Source organism: Aspergillus karnatakaensis (assembly GCF_047715665.1).
Source record: "Aspergillus karnatakaensis strain CBS 102800 unplaced genomic scaffold BJY04scaffold_17, whole genome shotgun sequence".
Classification (NCBI taxonomy): Eukaryota; Fungi; Ascomycota; class Eurotiomycetes; order Eurotiales; family Aspergillaceae; genus Aspergillus; species Aspergillus karnatakaensis.
Genome location: NW_027395729.1, coordinates 395211 through 413984, shown reverse-complemented (window position 1 = coordinate 413984; position 18774 = coordinate 395211). Strand labels below are relative to the sequence as shown.

The window sequence follows — 18774 nt, the reverse complement described above, 5'->3', positions numbered from 1 at the left end:
AAGTGGAGACACGTGGGATGGAACACGCGCTAAGCCAGATGGGGGAATTAGACGTGGGGTAGCACGCAAGTATACATTGGAGAGGGTTGCCAGAGCCCCTCTCGCGTTTATATATTGGCGAGCTGCCTGATTCTTCCTCTCAGATATTTACTATTATTACTATTACACCTGCTCTTTATACAGTCCTCCAAGACATCGCCATGGCACCCACACCCCTCCGCCCCGGAGTCTACGCTCCAACCATGACCTTCTTCAACCCCACAACCGAAGACCTGGACGTCCCCGTCATCCGCCAACACGCCGTGCGCCTGGCAAAAGCCGGCCTCGTCGGCCTCGTGGCAATGGGCTCCAACGGCGAAGCAGTCCACCTAACCCTCGAGGAAAAACAAACCGTGATCCGCGAAACCCGCTCCGCCCTCGACGAAGCCGGCTTCGCCAACGTCCCCGTCATCGCAGGCGCCAGCGAAAACAGCATCCGCGGCACAATCCAGCTCACCAAGGATCTGCATTCCGCTGGTGCAGAGTACGCACTTATTGTCCCGCCTTCCTACTACCGCTACGCAACAGGGAACGACGAGACCCTGTATGAGTACTTCACTGCTGTCGCGGATGCCTCCCCACTCCCGCTGATTCTGTACAACTACCCCGGCGCCGTCGCGGGAATCGATATGGATTCAGACCTCATCATCCGCATCTCGCAGCACCCGAACGTCATCGGCACGAAGTTCACCTGCGCGAATACCGGAAAACTCACCCGTGTTGCGCGCGCCCTGCACGCCATCAAGCCTGAGTCGCCGCTGTCGCCGAAGAGCTCCTCTGTCCCTGTAACCAAGAAAGAGGCTGTCCACCCCTACATTGCCTTTGGCGGAATTGCAGACTTCACGCTGCAGACTCTTGCGTCGGGCGGTTCAGCGATTCTCGCTGGTGGCGCGAACGTCATTCCCAAGCTGTGCGTGCAGATCTTCAACCTCTGGAGCGAGGGCAAGATCACCGAGGCGATTGAGGCGCAGGGGCTGCTGAGCCAGGCCGATTGGGTGCTTACCAAGGCCGCGATTCCGGGGACGAAGAGTGCTATCCAGTCGTACTATGGCTATGGCGGGTACCCTCGACGGCCGTTGGGGCGGTTGAGCGATGCGCAGGTGAAGGATGTTGCGGATAAGATTAAGGAGGCGTTGGATGTGGAGTTTTCGCTTCCGGATGCTGCTTGATCCAGTGAATAATGATATCAATGTGTTTTCTTACTAGTCTTCCTCGTAGAGAAGAAGAATCTTGCAGGTTAATTGCTTGGAGAACTTCTGCTTGCTTAGGTAGTCCCCGCCTAGTAGGTGTTCCCGCGTTTGACTCCACGACACTTTCTGTGCCACGCCTCTGTACTAAGCCTATTGCAAGCATTGATACGCCGTGAAGCGATAGAGGGTTTTGCAGGAGAACTTGAGGATGCAGTGCATGTCGCTTTGCTTCCGTTTGCCAAATACACGCTGCCAATCCAAGCCCCTTTCCGGTAGAGGCCCTGGTACCACTGCATATAATCTAACAGCGCTGTGCATGTACATGTGACGAATACACCGTCCCTCTTTGTTTAACAGTGATCGCTGCAATGGTTAGTACTTAACTTAAGTATGATTGGAGCATAGTGACAAGCCCAATGCGGGAAGTATTACGCCGGCGCCTGATGAAGCAAAAATCTCGTGGTGTCTGAGCATCGGCGACAACTCCGAGAAATGTCCCGCACTAGCTCGCTGTGCACCCCGCACAGATTCAGAGAGCTGCAATAGGTGGAGGAATTGCTCCGAATCCCCGGCTGAATTCATCCGCGTATCGATTCGTGAGTGGAGGATAAAGCTGTTTTCCTAGTTCCTGCCAGGAGGGGCATATCAATCTCGTAATACGGAACAAAATTTTGTCTTGTTCGCCTTGTTTACTTGCACAGGGCTGCAGAGGCGGACGGGTGCTATCTTATAGTACTTTAGGAATATAGCTTTGTACTATAGCGGCCACACTACACTGCGTGATTTCAGGAGAGTTGGAGCTCAATTCTACAAAGTAGACGGTGGAAGGATCAAGGCATGGCCATGATTGGAACCGGAGGTAGGCTCCGATTGAGTGTCACGATAGGATTGAGATTGTCATTGTGTACCCCCACTCTCACAGGAATGGAGTGAATCCCGCCCAGGGAGAGTTGAACTCAAACTGGCGATAGCGATAAATACCGGGCAGTGACCGAGCATTGCATTCTCAGCAGCATCTCTCATTCAGTTTTTGTTTCAATTGACAAAATGCCATATCCCGAGGAAGCAGAGGGGTTCCAGGTTGACAGCCCGGATACCTTTACCGAGTTTCACAAGCGTTTCGTATGTCGAGTCCTCCCACTCAGGCCGTAATGCAAGTGCTAATTACTGTGTAGTTCAAGCTGAAGCCGTTCGGCGACTATGGTATGCAGTCTGGTAAAGGTCGGATTGAGCTAACGGAACAGATGTCGATGTCAAGATAGAAGCGTGTGGTGTCTGCGGTAGCGACGTGCACACCATCAGCGGTATGTTGTCTCGCAGCGCTGCGGCAGTGACTAACAAGCATAGGTGGTTGGGGATCGCAAAAGTTCCCTCTTTGCGTCGGACACGGTAAGAACACCGGTCTTGACGAGAAGCACAACTGACGGAATAGAAATCATCGGCCGTGCCATCCGCGTCGGACCGAAGGTGACCCTGATCAAGGAAGGCGAACGGGTCGGCGTTGGCGCGCAGTCGTACTCCTGCGGCGAGTGCAAGCAGTGCAAGAACGAGAACGAAACCTACTGCCCGGTCCTCATGATTGACACATATGGCGCCAAGTGGCCCGACACCGGTATTGTCAGCCAGGGAGGATACTCGTCGCACGTCCGCACCCACGAGCACTGGGTGTTTCCTATTCCGGAGTCGCTCGAATCGAATCTCGTCGCGCCGATGCTGTGCGCCGGTCTAACCGCGTACTCGCCGCTCGTCCGCAACGGCGCGGGGCCTGGCAAGAAGGTCGGTATTGTTGGACTCGGTGGCATTGGACACTTTGGAGTCATGTTTGCCAAGGCACTGGGGGCAGAGACGTGGGCGATTTCCCGGTCGCGGGCGAAGGAGGCGGATGCACGTAAGCTGGGAGCTGATGGGTACATTGCCACGGCCGAAGAGGGCTGGGAGAAGGATCATCTGTGCTCTTTTGATTTGATCATCAACTGCGCGAACTCCTCCAAGGGTTTCGAGTTGGATAAATATCTGTCCATGATGGATGTGCACGGCCGTTGGATCAGTGTAGGACTGCCGGAGGAGGAAGGCCAAGTGATCAAGGCGCAGAATCTGATTTCTAATGGTGTTTTGATCGGCGCTAGTCACCTTGGTAGTCGTCGGGAGATGCTCGAGATGCTACAGTTGGCGGCGAAAAAGGGACTGAAGGGGTGGGTTGAGGAATTGCAAATCGGCAGTGAGGGATTGAAGGAGGCCATGGAGCGGATGAAAAAGGGAGATGTGCATTACCGCTTTACTATGACGGGATATGACAAAGTGTTTGCGTGATATATATCTGGAGAGTAGGAGAGAGTCCGGAGTTTTGGAAAATGGAAATAATATATTGACTTTTACCTCGCAAGGTTCTCTCCAGATACCAGGGTACTTCATCGGTAAAGGGTCCCCTCGGCGGTCGGAGAGTCACGGACTCGGATGCAACTCTTACTCAGGAGACGACAATCTGGGGAAGTGGATCGAGTGGAGTGGAGGATTGCCTGGTCTGTGAGTCTTGACTCTTGAGGCTTGGGCAGCATTCAAGGTTTAATAAAGACTTGGATCAAAGAGCAGCCTGCGAATCAGACCAGATGGATACATCCATGGAAATAGAATTTTTCAGTTGCCACGAGGGCATCCTTTGTGCGTGCCCACTGCCAGTTATCTTTTTGGGAGGCAAAAACCTCACCGCCCCCATTTGGTCCCAAAATTATCGCTCGCCCCCTTCAGCCAGCATGCTTTTTTACCTCTCCACCTCTACCTCGCGTTGACTAGACTTCAATTTCTCTCCTTCGTTCTTCTCCGTCTCCCCTCTTTTGTATACTGGCTATCTACATATTTTCGTCTAATTTCTCTCATTATATCTCCTTTGTTCTTTTCTAGACCCTTATCGGCTGTTGATTCCGTCCTCTTATCTACAGCACTCCTACACTATCCTCCTCAAAACAAGATCCTTCCAGCCTCTAGACCTCTGTTATTTTTATTTCTTTTGACTTGATACCCCGGGCCTAGACATACACGGCCCTTGCTTGCTCTTTCGCACATACACCAGCCCCTGGACTCGTGTCTTGGTTCGGGAAAAAGGGGGCTTTAATAACAATCCCTCCGAAGACTCAATCGCTTGCGCTTGATTTCTCCTTCACGGCTAGCATTTCCGCTCACAATGGCTCCACGAGACAACGCCACTTCCTCCCACCGACGACGTCCGTCCTTATCGTTTCGATCTCGCCCGCGAACCGCGACCGTATCGGCCCTGCCTATAACCCCAAGCGCGGGTCTGCAACATGACATCTGGACAGGCCTGTCGCACGTGGACTCTGGGGAAGCCATGGAGGACTCAGTGCTGGAAGACGTGAGCCAATTTCCTGAGCCGATTCTCAGACGTCGCCCGGCAAAGAGTTTCTCGAACCTGCGTCACCCTGTCGATGGCTTGCGCGCCCTTGGCCGTCGGCTGTCAGTGACCATTCGCAAACAGTCTTCTCGCACGTTCAGCCACCAGAATGAGGCGGAGTTGGAGTCTCATGATGGTCAATGCATGGGTGCCAATCGCCGCAACACCGTCGCGGTTTCAAATGGCCACTGCATTCCGCTTCCAATCCCTGGAAACGGGTTGGAGCCTCCTATCTTCCCGAATGATATGTACTCCGGCGCCGCCGCACGCGCAGCTGCAGCTGCTCAGAACGAAATGGCACGCAAGATGGAGCAGATGAAGCTGACTCAAGACTCCGAGAGTGGCATTGGCATTGTCCTGCAAAGCCCTGAGCTTTCGGACTCCGAATCCGACCTCGTCCGTGTTGATCCTGTGGCCTTCCTTCCTACAGAGATCTTGTCTCAAGTGCTCTCATACCTCGATCCTGACACATTGATGAGCAGCGAGTTGGTTTCTCATGCTTGGAGAGAGCAGGCCTCCTCCCAGCACATTTGGCGCCATGTCTTTCGCCGTTGCTACGGCCAGGTTCCCAGCAGCGGTACGAAGCGGACGGCTGCCGGAGTCGGCAAAGCTGTCTTTGATCAAGATTGGAAGAAGTTTCTCCTTGTCCGCCGTGCCCTGGACAGTCGCTGGAAGGAGGGCAAAGCAGCAGCTATCTACCTGCAAGGCCACACAGACAGTGTTTATTGCGTTCAGTTTGACGAGTATGTCGCGCGCTTTCCTGTGTCTTCTGAGCCATTACTTATCTATTTATAGGGACAAGATCATCACCGGTTCCCGCGATAAAACCATCCGGGTGTGGGACGCTCGCTATCCCTGGCCTTGTCGCAAGGTCATCGGACCGCCACCCGTTGACATTCCTAACAGCGGCCCTGTTCACGACCCGGAGCAGCAGGCACAGGGGAAGTCGCCTTTTCTCACCATTCGTCCTCCTCCTTCTCGCGAGCTTCTCGCTGCTAGGCAGAGACCGGCAGATTACCATAGCGCATCAATTCTGTGCCTTCAGTTCGACGACGAGATCATGGTCACCGGGTCTTCTGACTATTCTTGCATTGTCTGGGATATCAAGAACGACTACCGACCCATTCGTCGCCTGGAAGGACACAGCGCTGGTGTGCTTGATGTGTGCTTTGATGATCGTTACATTGTCTCTTGCTCAAAGGACCACACAATCTGCGTATGGGATCGACACACTGGGGCATTGGTTAAGAAGCTTCTTGGACATCGCGGGCCGGTCAACGCCGTTCAACTTCGTGGAGACCTCATCGCCTCAGCGAGCGGAGACGGGGTCGCCAAGTTGTGGAACGTCGCTTCCGGCCTGTGTGTCAAGGAGTTCTCTAGCAAGGATAGAGGCCTGGCGTGTGTCGAATTCAGCGACGACGCGCGGACTGTTCTCACAGGTGGAAACGACCAGGCTATTTATCAGTTCGATGCAAATACCGGCGAGCTTGTCAAGGAGATCGAGGGCCACACCGGCTTGGTTCGGTCGTTACATCTTGACAGTGTGAACCAGCGAATTATCAGCGGGAGCTACGATATGAGTGTCAAAGTTTTTGATGCTCAGACCGGCGAGCTCTCGATTGATTTCCCTGGCTGGACTACAAGTTGGATGTTGAGCGTGAAGTCGGACTACAGGCGCATTGTCGCTACCAGTCAGGACTCCCGCGCTGTCATCATGGACTTTGGATATGGAATAGATGGCATTGATTTGTTGGAAGAGTAGACAGCATCTAGACGCATCTCGTGCAGGCTCGAGAGAAAAGTCTTTAGATTTCATTCTTCTTTTACTTTTGTTTTACTTTCCTTGTTACCTAGCGATAGATACTCATTTGTGTTGAATTCATTACTATTCTCTACCATCTTCGCGATCTCATTCATTCCCTAGCAGCCTTCCAATACTGCTGCCTGAGGTGTCAGTAAAGACAAGGCGGTGATTGGCCAAGAACGAATTAGCGTCAACCAAACCATCAAGTGGGTTTTGTCGACAGAAACCAACAACAACAATAATAATCCATCCCATCTTCTTTACCCTCTATTTACTGCTACTCAAGAATCCAAACACAATCAACAGACTGCCCCATCACTACTAGAGCAGTTTGCATCTTGTCAATCCCTCCGGCCCATTCTTATACCTTCTCTGCCAGCCCTCTCCTTTCCTTCCCCCCATTTTCTCAGTGCTTACCCCACCATGGGCGAATCCAGGTTCGTGATCACCGCTCGGTTGTTTACGAGCAAGAGAAATGGGCGGGATGCTGACGACGGAATAGACAAGAGCTGCTCGCATGGCTTAACAACCTGCTGCAGTTGAACTTGACCAAGATCGAACAATGCGGAACTGGGTATGAGCCCCCTGTTTTGCAGTTGTTTTTGGCGGCCTGATCGCGTCGACGAAGTCAAGGAAATATATGGAACAGGTTGCTAATGGCCATGCAGTGCTGCACTATGCCAGGTCTTCGACTCCATATTCAGTGAGTGATCAGCCGGCGACTTTCTACGTCTCGGAGCTAACAACACTGTTCAGTGGACGTCCCTATGTCCAGGGTCAAATTCAACGTCAACTCCGAATACGCCTACCTCCAGAACTTCAAGGTCCTCCAGAGTATGAAGTCTCCCGCCATTTGTGATATCTTGCGTGACAGCGCTAACTCCTGATAGATGTTTTCGCCCGCCACCAGGTCGACAAGCCGATCCCCGTCGAGTCGCTTTCGAAATGCCGCATGCAGGATAACCTGGAATTTCTCCAGTGGACAAAGAGGTACTGGGACCAGCACTACCCCGGTGGTGACTACGACGCCGTTGCCCGCCGCAAGGCTTCCGGAGGTCCTCCCGCGTCTGCGGCTGGTTCGCGGACGGGAGCAAGCTCTGCCAGCAGCGGACGACGCGGAGCCACGCCCACTGTCGGCGGACGCACTCGCACTGCTGCCGCCGGCGCCGGTGCTGCTGCTGCCTCTGCCACCGTGACCGCTCTGCAGGCCGAGCTTGCTTCGAACAAGGAGGCGATGACCGGGTTGGAAAAGGAGCGCGACTTTTACTTTGCCAAGCTCCGCGACATCGAGCTGCTGCTCCAGAACGCGATTGAAGCGGACCCGGAGCTGGAAAAGGACGAGGACTCGTTGGTGAAGCACATCCAGGGCATCCTTTACTCGACAGAGGTACGACAAACAGACAACCAGTCCAAGCTTCCGACACTGACCAGTATACAGGAAGGATTTGAGATCCCCGCCGAGGGTGAGGCCGCGAATGAGGAGCTAGAGACATTTTGAGGCACTAGCCTAATAATACCCTTCGTCGTAACAGCGTTGAACCTGTTTTCTTTACATATTTCTGGCGAGTGTTTTACTGTTTTGTGTCGGTGGCCGAGCGGTCCAGTGCATGTTGGTCGCGAGAGCGGTGGTCGGCTTGTATAGTGTGGTGAAAATGCTCTCGCTAGATACGGCTCTAGATACAAGGCTGAGGTTGCAAGCTTGTGATTGTACATTCCTAGAAGGCTGTCACTGTCCGTTCCATTCCGACGTCCAGGCATTCCGATCAGATCTGGAGTATAAAATAACCGAGGTCAGATAATCGTAATAAGAGAAGAATAATAACTGTAGCACCTTGCATGGATGTTTGTTGACAGTCCCTTGCAGTGGCACAGTGGGTGAGTGAGTGTCTCACCGAACAACCGGTGACGGTGGAGATGGCGATGGAGCAGCCCGAGTTGGCAATCGGCCAGAACATTCGAGTGGGCGAGTGTAAAAGATCGCGAAGAAAAGATAGATGAACGGCTCCAGCTTGTTGGTTGGTTGGTGAAAGGTGAAAATCAAAGCGACTAGCGAGTCAAGTTTACGTATTGGGATCTCCATCAGGGCAGCAGAATGAAACCTGACCCGCCCCGTCAGACCAGATGCAAGTCTAAGACCGTCATCTCATTTAATTTCAACCGTTGTTATTCTTAGCCTCCTTTTCCCGTCCTGTCCTGGCCTGTCCTGTGCCTGTTCCTGAATCCTGCCGACCCTCTCCTCTTTCCCTCTCCCTCCCTCTCTCTCTCTCCCTCCCTCTTTCTCGTTCTCTCACACTCGTTCTGTTCTTCTTCTTTTTGAGAAGATAATTCTTCAGCCCTATTAATTCGATCCGTTGACGGACTTTGGCACCCACGCCACCCAGGGGAGTCTGGGCTAGAACCCTGGGACTGCAGAGTCAAGCGTGGATCCTCACCCACTGTTACCGCAAGACTGGCACCACGGCCACCACCACCAACATCCTCGGATCGGAATGAGAAACCCGCCTTTGCCATCTCAAGCGAACGCGATTCTGCCAATTGTCCATGATGCCTCAGTCTGACACTTGACACTCGCACAGTTACACTACCTTCCTTTGGAACCCTTGGTACGTTTCAATCCGATGTCTCTGTAACCGAGCTAACCCTCCTTCTTCTGGCTAGTTCGCATGTCCCTACGCTACCTCCAGCCCAACCCCGACTCTTTGTTAGCAGCTCTGCCCTGCTGATGTCCGTTCCTTGACCTCACCTCGCAAACACATTGTTCGCTTCGCTCCTTGACGTCTTTCGATTCGATATTCCTTTGATACCCAGTCCTATTCTCTTCGCTCCGAGTTACGACCGCCTCTTCGCTTCGCTCTTTGCCAAGATCCAGTCCGTTACAAAATCCGTCACAAACACGGTCGAGTGTCGTGCAGGCAGACATCTCGCTCAATACATTACACTACATCCAGTACCCCATTGTGGATAACCAATTTCAACAGCCCGCCGCGGGGACAACAACCATGGCGAGCCATGGGGTCTCCCGGCATGGCCGATATGAACGATTGTTGAGGAAACACCAATTCAATACACGCGAAAATGGACATGAGCCGACGTCGGATGAAATAGTCGGTCGTGAGAAAAAGATGCGCTCGAAGAACTTACACGACGAATGGGTGGCGATTCATGAGAAACGGCAGCAGGATCCGTCAGCGATAGCTGCCAACCCTCAGACAACAACCGCAAATGCCGATCCAGTTCCTACTACCGCAGGCACAGATGCGCAGACCGCGGTCACTGCGGTGACGACTATAACAACGACAGTCGGATGGCCGCCAGACCCAACCACGGAATCAGCTCTTGGAAAGGCGACGGTTACAAACGATCCCGAGGCGGCGATTGCTCCTTCAGTATCAGAGTCTACAAAATCCGCAGCGACAGAAACATTACCAACCGAGGCAGCGGAGTTTACTGTGACCGGATCGCTTTCTGAAGTCGCTGATATAACCGCCACTGTCGCGCCTGAGGACGAGACATCCACGTCCACAGAAGAATCGCCCGAATCCGCTCCCACCTCTACAACGGCCCCCGCAACTCACTTAACATCCGTTCCTATCATCGGCCAAAACTCTGAATCAATAGATGAGAGTCCGATCTCATTAACGTCAAGCCTTAATCTCCCCACCGCCATTGCGGTGCCAGGGTCAACATCGACTATCCAAACATCGAGTGCTCAATCTATCATAGCAGGAATGATTGCTAGTGAAGAAAGTTCTACACCGACCGACACGAGCACAGATTCGACTAGTACAACTAGCACAAGCACTGGCACCAGCACTGGCACCAGCATTGTCGCAACCCCAGCCGCCGAAGCCACCGACACCGACATCGACACCGCCACAAATCCCATTCCTACTTCGTCTTCGATCAGCACGACCACATCCTCTACTACGACACCCCTTTCACCTTCTCAGAGTGGCGGTTATGGGGGCAGCGGATACGGCTGGGGCGACAACGACAGCTCTGGTGATGTTTCTGGTGATTCAGAAACAACCGCTGCGTCACCCGATTCTACGGCTCTTTCTAACTCAGACTCCGGCTCGATGACCCCGCAAACCACAGGCAAGATAGTCGGGGGTGTCGTGGGAGGTGTGGCAGGCGCTACACTAATATTCCTACTCATCTTTCTACTTCTTCGCCGCCGTAGAAAGACCGGCTTTTTCTTCGGCTCTCCCGCCAGATCGATAGCCGGTGACGGCGGAGGCGGTCTCATTCCAGAGCCGTCCACACGACAAATGGTCTCCCGCGACTCCAACAAAGATTCCATGTTCGGCGCCGCATACTTCGCCCCAGCGTTCATGAAACGCTGGCGACAGTCCGACCAGTCGACGGACGAAAGTTTCATGGGTGCGTCTCCCACCGAACGCGGATTCCAAAAGGTCTCCGGCCGTAAGCTCCCCTCCGGCATCCAACCAGGCTTCGGATACAGCAGCGGCGGCCTCGAAGCCGGCTCACCCACCGAATCCGACGACCTCAGTCCTACCCTCCCACCAGTCCTTCCCAGAAACCCATTCACACAACCACCTCCCTCGAACCCGTTCAGCCACCCACTCGACGCAACCGTGATCGAAGACGATCGACCAGTAATGCGGCCGTCGCCGGCACGGATACCAACGTCAGGGTCAGCGACCGCAACAAACTGGGCCGAGGCCAGTGCGAGTGCACGGTCAATGCAGATGAGTTTCCCCCTGCCGCCGTCGAACACGGTGGCGATTCCGAAACGGCCGGATGCGCTGGGCCGGAGCCACCCAAGTTATGATGGCAGCCGCGGCAGTCGATTTTCGGAGAATTTATGAGCATGAGATGAGTATATACCTCTTAGCGTATCATGTAATGTACATAGGATGTGTGATGTAGCCATTTATTTCATTTTCAATCAGGCCTTCCGTTCCGTTCCAAAGTTAGATATATTCTCAATTTTTCAAGCTTGGTCCTGCTACGCTGAGATTTCTGGCCTTGAACGATTGTCTGTAGAGGATAGGATGGAGTAACGTAAGAATCTTATTCTGAACCTTGTTAGAGCCAGAGGATACAGATTCTTGGACGCTGCCCTGACTGACTCGACACACAGCAGCCATGCAGGAAAAGCTTCCGCCAAGTGGAGACCTAAAGCTTATCTTATTGTCCAATGTCTATAGAGTCCACCAATTCTGATAAGCTGATCTGCATCGGGTTTCAATAGTTGATCAATCATCGATGGCGAAGATGGAGAGCCTTCTACCTACCGTCGTTGACTTTACCCATTCCATGAGGGGGAAATCGCCCGGAACAGCCTCTTCATGGACTAGGTGCCTGCAGAGCGCAGAATCATGGTATTGGGGTTTAAGGTTATCATCTCGACAGGGCGAGAAAGATCCAGTACCCGAGCGAGAATGGCAGAATTCTTGTAAATGCACGCTGGCACCTGCAACCTAGATGGATTTTTGAGGGATCTGGTGTTGAATTTGTAGTTGATATTGAAGGCCGAAAGAGCTGAAGGGAAGGTTGGATTGGGTTCGCCGTGGCAGAGCCCGGGTCAGTGGAGATGGAGTCGGGTCCCGCCCGTCAGTCTCTCTGGTGCCGGTTGCAAGGAGCAGTGGAAGAGCAAGAATGAGGAATTAGCTTACGCTACAGACCAAAGCCATACCTCCACAGAGTCGGAAATGGCAGCTCAACGAACGACTGGAGGGAGATCTAGGCGACAATGCGCCCCTGGCGTACCTTGTGCGTTCGCTGGGTTGAGGTCAGGGAGCTGGTAGGGCTATCTGGATTAGGGGAGAAGGGAAGGGAGGGCTTATGCGCTGCACTGGCCGGGATATTCCACGAAGGCCCTGAACGAAATGGATTGTCTGCGCGTGGGTTCGAGATTTGTGGAGGTTGGGTCTTATGATGACTCTTGGAAGGACAGTTTGAGGGAGATTGTTCGCTGAGAGGGGGAGGGGATCTCTACAATTGTGTGCTGCGTTTCGGTCAGCAATTAAGGATTTGATTCCTTAGGGCTGGATATTTCCGGAGGTTGATGCTTGCTAATCGCGCGCTTTACCTCAACCTTCCCGGAGCCCTGGAGCTGTGCGCTGTTTACCAGAAGGGCTTCGGATTCTTGTTAGGGCATGACGACTGGGAGATATGTCACTGCTGCGAACCACAGAGTCACTGATCTGGTCACTGTTTCGAATCTCCCGATGGATTGAAGAATGTAGTCACTGTTGGGAAGTGTTCTTGCGTGTAGAGAACAGTTAATCGACCGATCCTGTTGAGTCATGGTGCGACGAAGTGGTTAATATGCCACTTCTCAGGACGGAGCCAGTACCTTCTTTCAGCAATTCTTCGGTACAAAGTCCCCTACTCTAGCAGCTCTAGAAGATTCTCCCTCTCTTTCCCCACGGTGTAGTTCACTCCCGCTGCAAGAAAGCCCTACCTCCCTGGTGTGTCATTCACAGGCCCCTTCACAAAGCCCCAACCCCGCCCCGTTTGACACTTCACCACCCAACGGAGGAGGGCATTATTTAAACCTCCTCTTCCTCCACTCTTCGCCCTTCTGATTCTTTCCTTCTTCATCATTCTTCTCCATTCCCAATTCTCAATTTTCTGGGCCGACGGCCCTTGGTGAGGTTGTACTGGTGTCCTACCTTACTCTACATTGGTACATAGACCCGTCCCCCACAGCAGCTCTTTCCACCGGCTCCCTATTACCAACCCGCCGTTCAGACAGTCCAACATGTTGCTCTGATTCAAGCTCTTGTGGCTTATGATCACGCTGTACAGCAGGCGCGGTATTAGCCAGCTACCACTCCATCCTGCCCCGGCTCAACCTGTTGCGTAGGCTCCCTCAACTGCCCAACCTCTACGACGGCAAGCTCAAAATAATACCCGCCGTAAGAATCTAGCTCGGTGTTTGAACAGATTCAATGATGACGACAAAGGCTAGGCCATCATCGATTTGCGGGCTACAAATTGCGAATCGCAGCCGGACCTTTACCTTGACCTGACACAAGGTGAAATCATAGCCTTGGCCGAAGACTCCGCTCCATCACGGTGGCTGATGCATGAACATCTTTCTACCAGCGGCTCTGTGTCGCGAGCCTGACACTGCGATTTAAGTCGTCTGAGTCGCACCGGTGACAAGTGCAAGTGGCCACCTTCCACAGACATGGGAGGAATGGCAGTGGACGAAGCTGCCGGGGCCCTTCATCTCTCGAGAACATCCATAAACACTGTTGACGGCCTGGAATCGGGATCGCACACCACGCAAGCCCAGTACTTAGGCGGTCATGGGACCTCGCAACCCAATGGCCTGTCTGATGGAGCACTTGTATGAGCTCAAAGCTTTCTCGGAAGTCGACGTTGAGGATATTTTGTCGGTTTCACTCTCCGCTATGGTGCACTTTCTACCGAGCAAACGCAGGCAGCGCAACAAACTGCGAGTAAGTCTCCTCTTCAGCCCATACCCTGCTTGACATGCTGTAGTAATACCAGTGTTTGTAGGTTACCTCATGTTTTCCGGCGTGTCATGCCTTGCTCGCAAGGACAACGAGCTAACAAGCTGTCAGCTTCCTTTCCAGATCTCTTTAAGCCTCGCCTCACCTTTACTTATGGCCCCGGAGCTTTATAGCGAGGTTCAGACATACACCAATTGGCTAAAGACCCAGATTGCGATCAGCGCATCTAGGAATATGCACTCGGGCGCCCTACTCCAAAGCCATTAAAAATCGAGCACAGGAAGAGACGCAAAGCGGAAGACAATACACGGTTAAGCATTAGCCAGGATCCGGCAGACACCGCCAATGCGGAGCGCTCATTGACAATGCCTCGTCGACGTGATACTGGGTATAAGTTACCGTGACTCGTCCTCGCGTAAACTGGTGCATGCACTGCCTATGCACCTGTCGAAAAGACGGCGACCGATCGGCGCTCTAACCCTTCGTCGTTTAGTGCGTTTTGGACACCAAACGCTCTATTCTATGTAAGCAATGCAGTGAGTGCAACGCGCTGTGTGAGCCTGTAAGTACCACCCTTTCACTGTTCCCCCCGGCCGTCGTCAGTTAACCAAAAACCAGGCTTCTACGGGATTTCATGGAAATGCCCGCAATCTCCTACAACCAGAGACCACTAGTGGTGCCCTGGCTTCTGGGACAAAGATGGTAATCAGAACAATGACACGTGCGAAGACGAGTTTCGTGAGGCCACTAATGAGGCTCTCATGACGTTGATTGACTGTTTCTGATCAAAAGTTGCTTGAGGAGAGTCATGCTTTACGGGCAAAGGAACCTGTCTGATACAGTACTACGGCTGGCTTGGAGCCCCATCCTTGAGGAAACCCCTTGCATCAGTAAGTTATTAAGGAATCCGGCTAATATACCTTTTAATTTGGCATGTAATAGACCTCTTCACAGATATGCCATCCGAGGACGTGGTTTTATGCGGAACCTCTTTCGATGATCAGGCCCGCTAACTGCGTTGCCAGAAGATAGTCCAGCAGTAGATGATCGACTAGCTCATCTACTAGCTCTGAACTTGCCCTTTCCTGTCGCATTGCATACCGGCTAGAGACAGAAACGAGCCGTGGGTCATCTTTGTCAAGGGAATGATAGTTCGGGCTACAGAATGAACCTTCAGTTGCTGACCTGAAAGGACAGTCTCACTCTCCAGACCTGGAACTCACTTTGCCGGCCCTCGTCTCTATTTCTTGTTTCTTGATTCCTCGACTCATCAATGCTTTATCGTTCAATTCTTCGGTTCCGGTTGCTTCGCGATCTCGATAAAGGAAAACGACCATCCAAGCTTCCGAAATCTAGGCACATACAGTTTAAGACTCGGTACATCACGGATACGCTGCATGTCCGGGTGGGCTCACCAAGCGACTTGTTCAAGGTAAGCCAAGCTATGGGCTAAGTACGACGCGGGCGAAGACTTGGACGAGACCACGGATGAAACCGAGGACGAAACCGAGGACGACGAGGAGGGCAAAAAAAGGAAAGCCAAAGCCCGCCGGGCAATGGCGACAACCAGAGCAATTGCCAATTGACCGAAATTCGGCGAAATACTACAGCAATTTCAGTGCTGCTGATACCAATTGCATCGTCAGAGGCTACCCCCACCCCGGCACCAGCTTTAGACCACGGATGCGCCGTCTCCTAGACTTTTTACGCCTGCAGAATGGAACTGGAGAGTCTCTTGAGAGAACACCCGCGAGCCGGCTCTTCAAGCACAAAGCACACCATGGTGAAGAGACTCGACAGCTAGTTCTACACTTAGCAGAGGACCTGATTCTTCTCCTCTGACGGTCTGCGACACAAGGGGATCGGAGCATTCACTATACCCATCCCGAAAACCAGATGGTGTCGGGTCTGCTCAAGCGATGACGACATCATGGATACGCAGGAGCATATAGGAGAGGAGGTCACTACCTACCTTCGGACTAGTGACTATCGACGAACGTATCTCGAAATACCAGGCTGAATGGCACGCATCCAGGAAATGAAACCCCTTCTGGAAAACACAGGTCACAGTCTGTCTCTCTTCCCTTCTGCAGAACGAACTGCAGAGCCTCAAGTATTGACTTGCTGTCCTCAACCGTGCGATCAGATCTACACACAACCCATAGCTTATGCCAGCGATGAAACACTGCGGAAGTAGTGTCGCTCATTGAAGTTCCTGTCTATCGCGGATATTGAAGAATATGAGCGGAAGCTTTCAATGCTCTGCCTTTCCTTTCGTTACCTAGCTCCAGTCCGACACAGTAGCTGACGGGCTGAAAGGGAAAGATTCTACCTTGATCTCAAGCTTCGGCTGGAGGAATCGTCGTCGCCCGTGATGCGGGTTACCTTGGGCAAAAGGACCTGGCTTCAAATCTCCGCAAAAGCCAACATGGGGCCACCTGCACACTGTGGCAAATTCCTGCAGAGAGATCAGCTAGGCTGATGGATCCCGAGTTCTGGCCTGAACTCGCCTGGTATCCCAAGGCAGACCTGTTTCTCTTCAATGACTACATCTGGATCACTGCGGCCTTTGGTCTTGAGTAAGCCAATTGATAACCCTTGCCCCGGCAGCCGTAGCGGGCACCTCTTTGCCAGGCCAACCTTGAAAACATCCCGAAGGGCATTTTTTGCACATGCCGGCAATACTGCCAATGGCGGCTTATTCTCTCCGGGGAGCTCTGCCCTCCGACAGAGGTGTTTCTACTAGCGAAGCTAGCTGTCCCTGCAGCTGCCAGCCAACCTCACTGTTACGACGCCCTCTGTCCCTGGTGGACCTTTGGGACGGAGAGCCTGGGGACCGATGCCCCCTACAGGAGTATCATACTAGGATTAGGCTCATGCCCTATTCGTCGACCAGCAGCGGATGGATGCTATACAACCCACCCTGCAAAACAAGCACACCTCCCAATGTCAGTCTCCCACCTTCAACCACCGTGCCTCATATCCTCTTTCTTTCTCTATAAATACAATCCTCTCGATTACTACACTAAGACAATCATCACCACGGAGAAATGGCACCGCTACCCGCTACAAAAACCTTTGAAGAAGCGCCGGGGAAGAGCTGCCTCCGTTTTGTGAGTTGCGACCTCTTTTCTTTAGTTCTTTCCTCAATTTTGGGCCCTGCGTGATAATTGCGCCGCATTTTAGTATGACGAAGTCAGAGAGGAGCGTCTTCGCGTTGTGCGCGCCGTACACCGCGCCCGCCGTCGGGGTCTGTTGTGATAGCGCATAACAAGGCTACTCGCGCCGCTGCCGCCGACGCGGCGTGTGATGATGCTGATAATGCTGCCGATACTGATGATGCTGCGCAGATCCTTCGAGAGCAGTCGGAGGTGCCCGCTGCCCCCTCCGTCTCGTCCTCGCCCCCCGCCTCAGTGGGCTACTGCAGCAAGAGCAATTAGGGTTTTCAGAACCCCTTATTAAGAGCGTCGATACTTTCGAGTCTGGCTCGCGTGCAACTCAAGCCCAGAGCTTCGTGTATCGCGTGCTGAGGCCCCGACAAATCCTCTACCAGCAGATCAACTTGCAGACACTCGGTATTGACCGGGTATGAAAGCCCCTCGGTTCGGACTGTCCCCTGTCCCGCCCACCCTAGATAAGCTGGACATCCTCCTTGACACGGCGTTGGTTTGTTTTGAAATCGACTGTATCCTAGATGCCGTTTGCTCCGTGCTATGCCAGCAGTGTAGCAAACGAAATGCCTTGTGCGAGACTGTGAGTGACACCCGTTCTCCTTGGGCTTGCTTCTTGGACATGACTTGAGTCAGTGCCTGTGTGTCCGCAAACGCCAATGGATCTATGATCCGGTCCGCAAACGCACTTGGCTGTCACGGCGGTTGCGGTGCTGATCAACTGGTGAAATGGTGTCAATACCATGAGGCTATCCTCATAATCCGGGCCGGCGGAAAGCCTCTGTCCGGGATGAAACAGTCGAGCTCTCTAGCGATGGAAGAGAAATAAGAACTGGTGGGCGGCCACGCTTTTTAGGATGTCAACCGGGCAGAACTTTTGTATCATGCCAAGCGAGATCAGGCAGACGCTTGGTGGAATGCATGATGCCGCCCATGGCTCTTATTCTGTTGCTCTCACGCCATACGCTGATACTACAGGCCAAAACGGATGGAAAGCGCCGCGACGCAGGCCAATGCACGCGCTGGCTTTTACGTGCGCAATGAACTGTGTCATGCCGAATCTTGGAAGCCTGCATTTGTTTCTGACTCTATCTGCTACGGACCTGGATTGGTGTGATCTAATGGCCACGCTTTTATAGGTCAAGGCATGGTACAGCTGTATAGCAGCTTAAAATTGCCCGTCCAAGGTAGATGGAGCTTGAAAGCGCCGCTCTGAAAGGCGAGGGCAAAAGTACTGTCGAGGGTGCCAGACGACATTGAGCGATATTGTGCTCTGTATCTGTGGCACGCAATCACCGCTCGCTGGGATAAGTTCCGGTCGACCTCGCCTCCTCTGGCTAGATTTCTACTGTGGCCGATGTCTATGTACGCCTTTTCTCGTTGACATTGGGTCTTCCACATCGGAAAGAGTGGATTGCAGTGGAGCTGGAGGGATTTGCAACCAGGGTCCGGGAGTATGGCAGACAGACGTTTTCGCACTACTGACCCGCTCTTTAGCTAGATCCTCTTCAAGAGATAGTTAGTTGTCGTACCGGCAAGACCAGTGGACAACTCACCGATTAATCGTTTTGTCTTGAGTACCCCTACTGTTCTGTAGGTTTGAGGTGGAGGCGCAGGTCTGCCCTTCCAGGTGGATTGGTTTGCGATACCTTGGACATGGAGGATTCATCCACAACATCGTCAGGGTGGCCCTGAACAACCCTGCAAGTTG

The 18774-nt window shown here is 53.0% G+C and overlaps 6 protein-coding genes across 6 annotated transcripts; all 6 read left to right on the top strand.

Annotated features, from left to right (window-relative positions):
* Positions 1 to 45: 45 nt before the first annotated feature.
* Positions 46 to 1672, top strand: BJY04DRAFT_186258 (dihydrodipicolinate synthase family protein). The gene has a single exon (XM_073710873.1). It carries the CDS (start codon positions 201 to 203, stop codon positions 1206 to 1208), a length of 1008 nt encoding a protein of 335 aa, XP_073572708.1. The 5' UTR covers positions 46 to 200; the 3' UTR covers positions 1209 to 1672.
* Positions 1673 to 2276: 604 nt separating this feature from the next.
* On the top strand, positions 2277 to 3539 carry BJY04DRAFT_216978 (NAD(P)-dependent alcohol dehydrogenase; the record flags this gene model as incomplete). The annotated part of the gene is made up of 5 exons (XM_073715911.1): positions 2277 to 2351; positions 2405 to 2432; positions 2474 to 2533; positions 2577 to 2618; positions 2662 to 3539. 5 exons carry the CDS (start codon positions 2277 to 2279, stop codon positions 3537 to 3539), a joined length of 1083 nt encoding a protein of 360 aa, XP_073572707.1.
* Positions 3540 to 3989: 450 nt separating this feature from the next.
* BJY04DRAFT_186255 (F-box/WD repeat-containing protein) lies at positions 3990 to 6677 on the top strand. The gene is made up of 2 exons (XM_073710872.1): positions 3990 to 5378; positions 5431 to 6677. Exons 1-2 carry the CDS (start codon positions 4408 to 4410, stop codon positions 6395 to 6397), a joined length of 1938 nt encoding a protein of 645 aa, XP_073572706.1. The 5' UTR covers positions 3990 to 4407; the 3' UTR covers positions 6398 to 6677.
* On the top strand, positions 6678 to 8208 carry eb1 (microtubule-binding protein BIM1). The gene is made up of 6 exons (XM_073710871.1): positions 6678 to 6876; positions 6942 to 7013; positions 7108 to 7142; positions 7196 to 7273; positions 7330 to 7826; positions 7878 to 8208. The coding sequence occupies exons 1-6, from the start codon at positions 6863 to 6865 to the stop codon at positions 7935 to 7937; spliced, it is 756 nt and encodes a 251-aa protein (XP_073572705.1). The 5' UTR covers positions 6678 to 6862; the 3' UTR covers positions 7938 to 8208.
* An 885-nt stretch (positions 8209 to 9093) lies between these two features.
* On the top strand, positions 9094 to 11605 carry BJY04DRAFT_36205 (uncharacterized protein). Its single transcript, XM_073720207.1, has one exon. It carries the CDS (start codon positions 9439 to 9441, stop codon positions 11269 to 11271), a length of 1833 nt encoding a protein of 610 aa, XP_073572704.1. The 5' UTR covers positions 9094 to 9438; the 3' UTR covers positions 11272 to 11605.
* A 6053-nt stretch (positions 11606 to 17658) lies between these two features.
* Positions 17659 to 18252, top strand: BJY04DRAFT_186246 (uncharacterized protein). Its single transcript, XM_073710870.1, has one exon. The coding sequence runs from the start codon at positions 17921 to 17923 to the stop codon at positions 18200 to 18202; it is 282 nt and encodes a 93-aa protein (XP_073572703.1). The 5' UTR covers positions 17659 to 17920; the 3' UTR covers positions 18203 to 18252.
* The last annotated feature ends 522 nt before the right edge of the window (positions 18253 to 18774 follow it).

Excerpts from the sequence above, each read along its gene's own strand:
- BJY04DRAFT_186258 (XM_073710873.1), top strand. The coding sequence starts at position 201 with ATGGCACCCACACCCCTCCGCCCCGGAGTCTACGCTCCAACCATGACC.
- BJY04DRAFT_186255 (XM_073710872.1), top strand. The coding sequence starts at position 4,408 with ATGGCTCCACGAGACAACGCCACTTCCTCCCACCGACGACGTCCGTCC. Across the intron at positions 5,379-5,430 it reads TATTGCGTTCAGTTTGACGA|GGACAAGATCATCACCGGTT; the intron begins GTATGTCGCGCG and ends ATCTATTTATAG.
- eb1 (XM_073710871.1), top strand. Across the intron at positions 7,274-7,329 it reads GAACTTCAAGGTCCTCCAGA|ATGTTTTCGCCCGCCACCAG; the intron begins GTATGAAGTCTC and ends AACTCCTGATAG. Across the intron at positions 7,827-7,877 it reads GCATCCTTTACTCGACAGAG|GAAGGATTTGAGATCCCCGC; the intron begins GTACGACAAACA and ends ACCAGTATACAG.
- BJY04DRAFT_36205 (XM_073720207.1), top strand. The coding sequence starts at position 9,439 with ATGGCGAGCCATGGGGTCTCCCGGCATGGCCGATATGAACGATTGTTG.
- BJY04DRAFT_186246 (XM_073710870.1), top strand. The coding sequence starts at position 17,921 with ATGTCAACCGGGCAGAACTTTTGTATCATGCCAAGCGAGATCAGGCAG.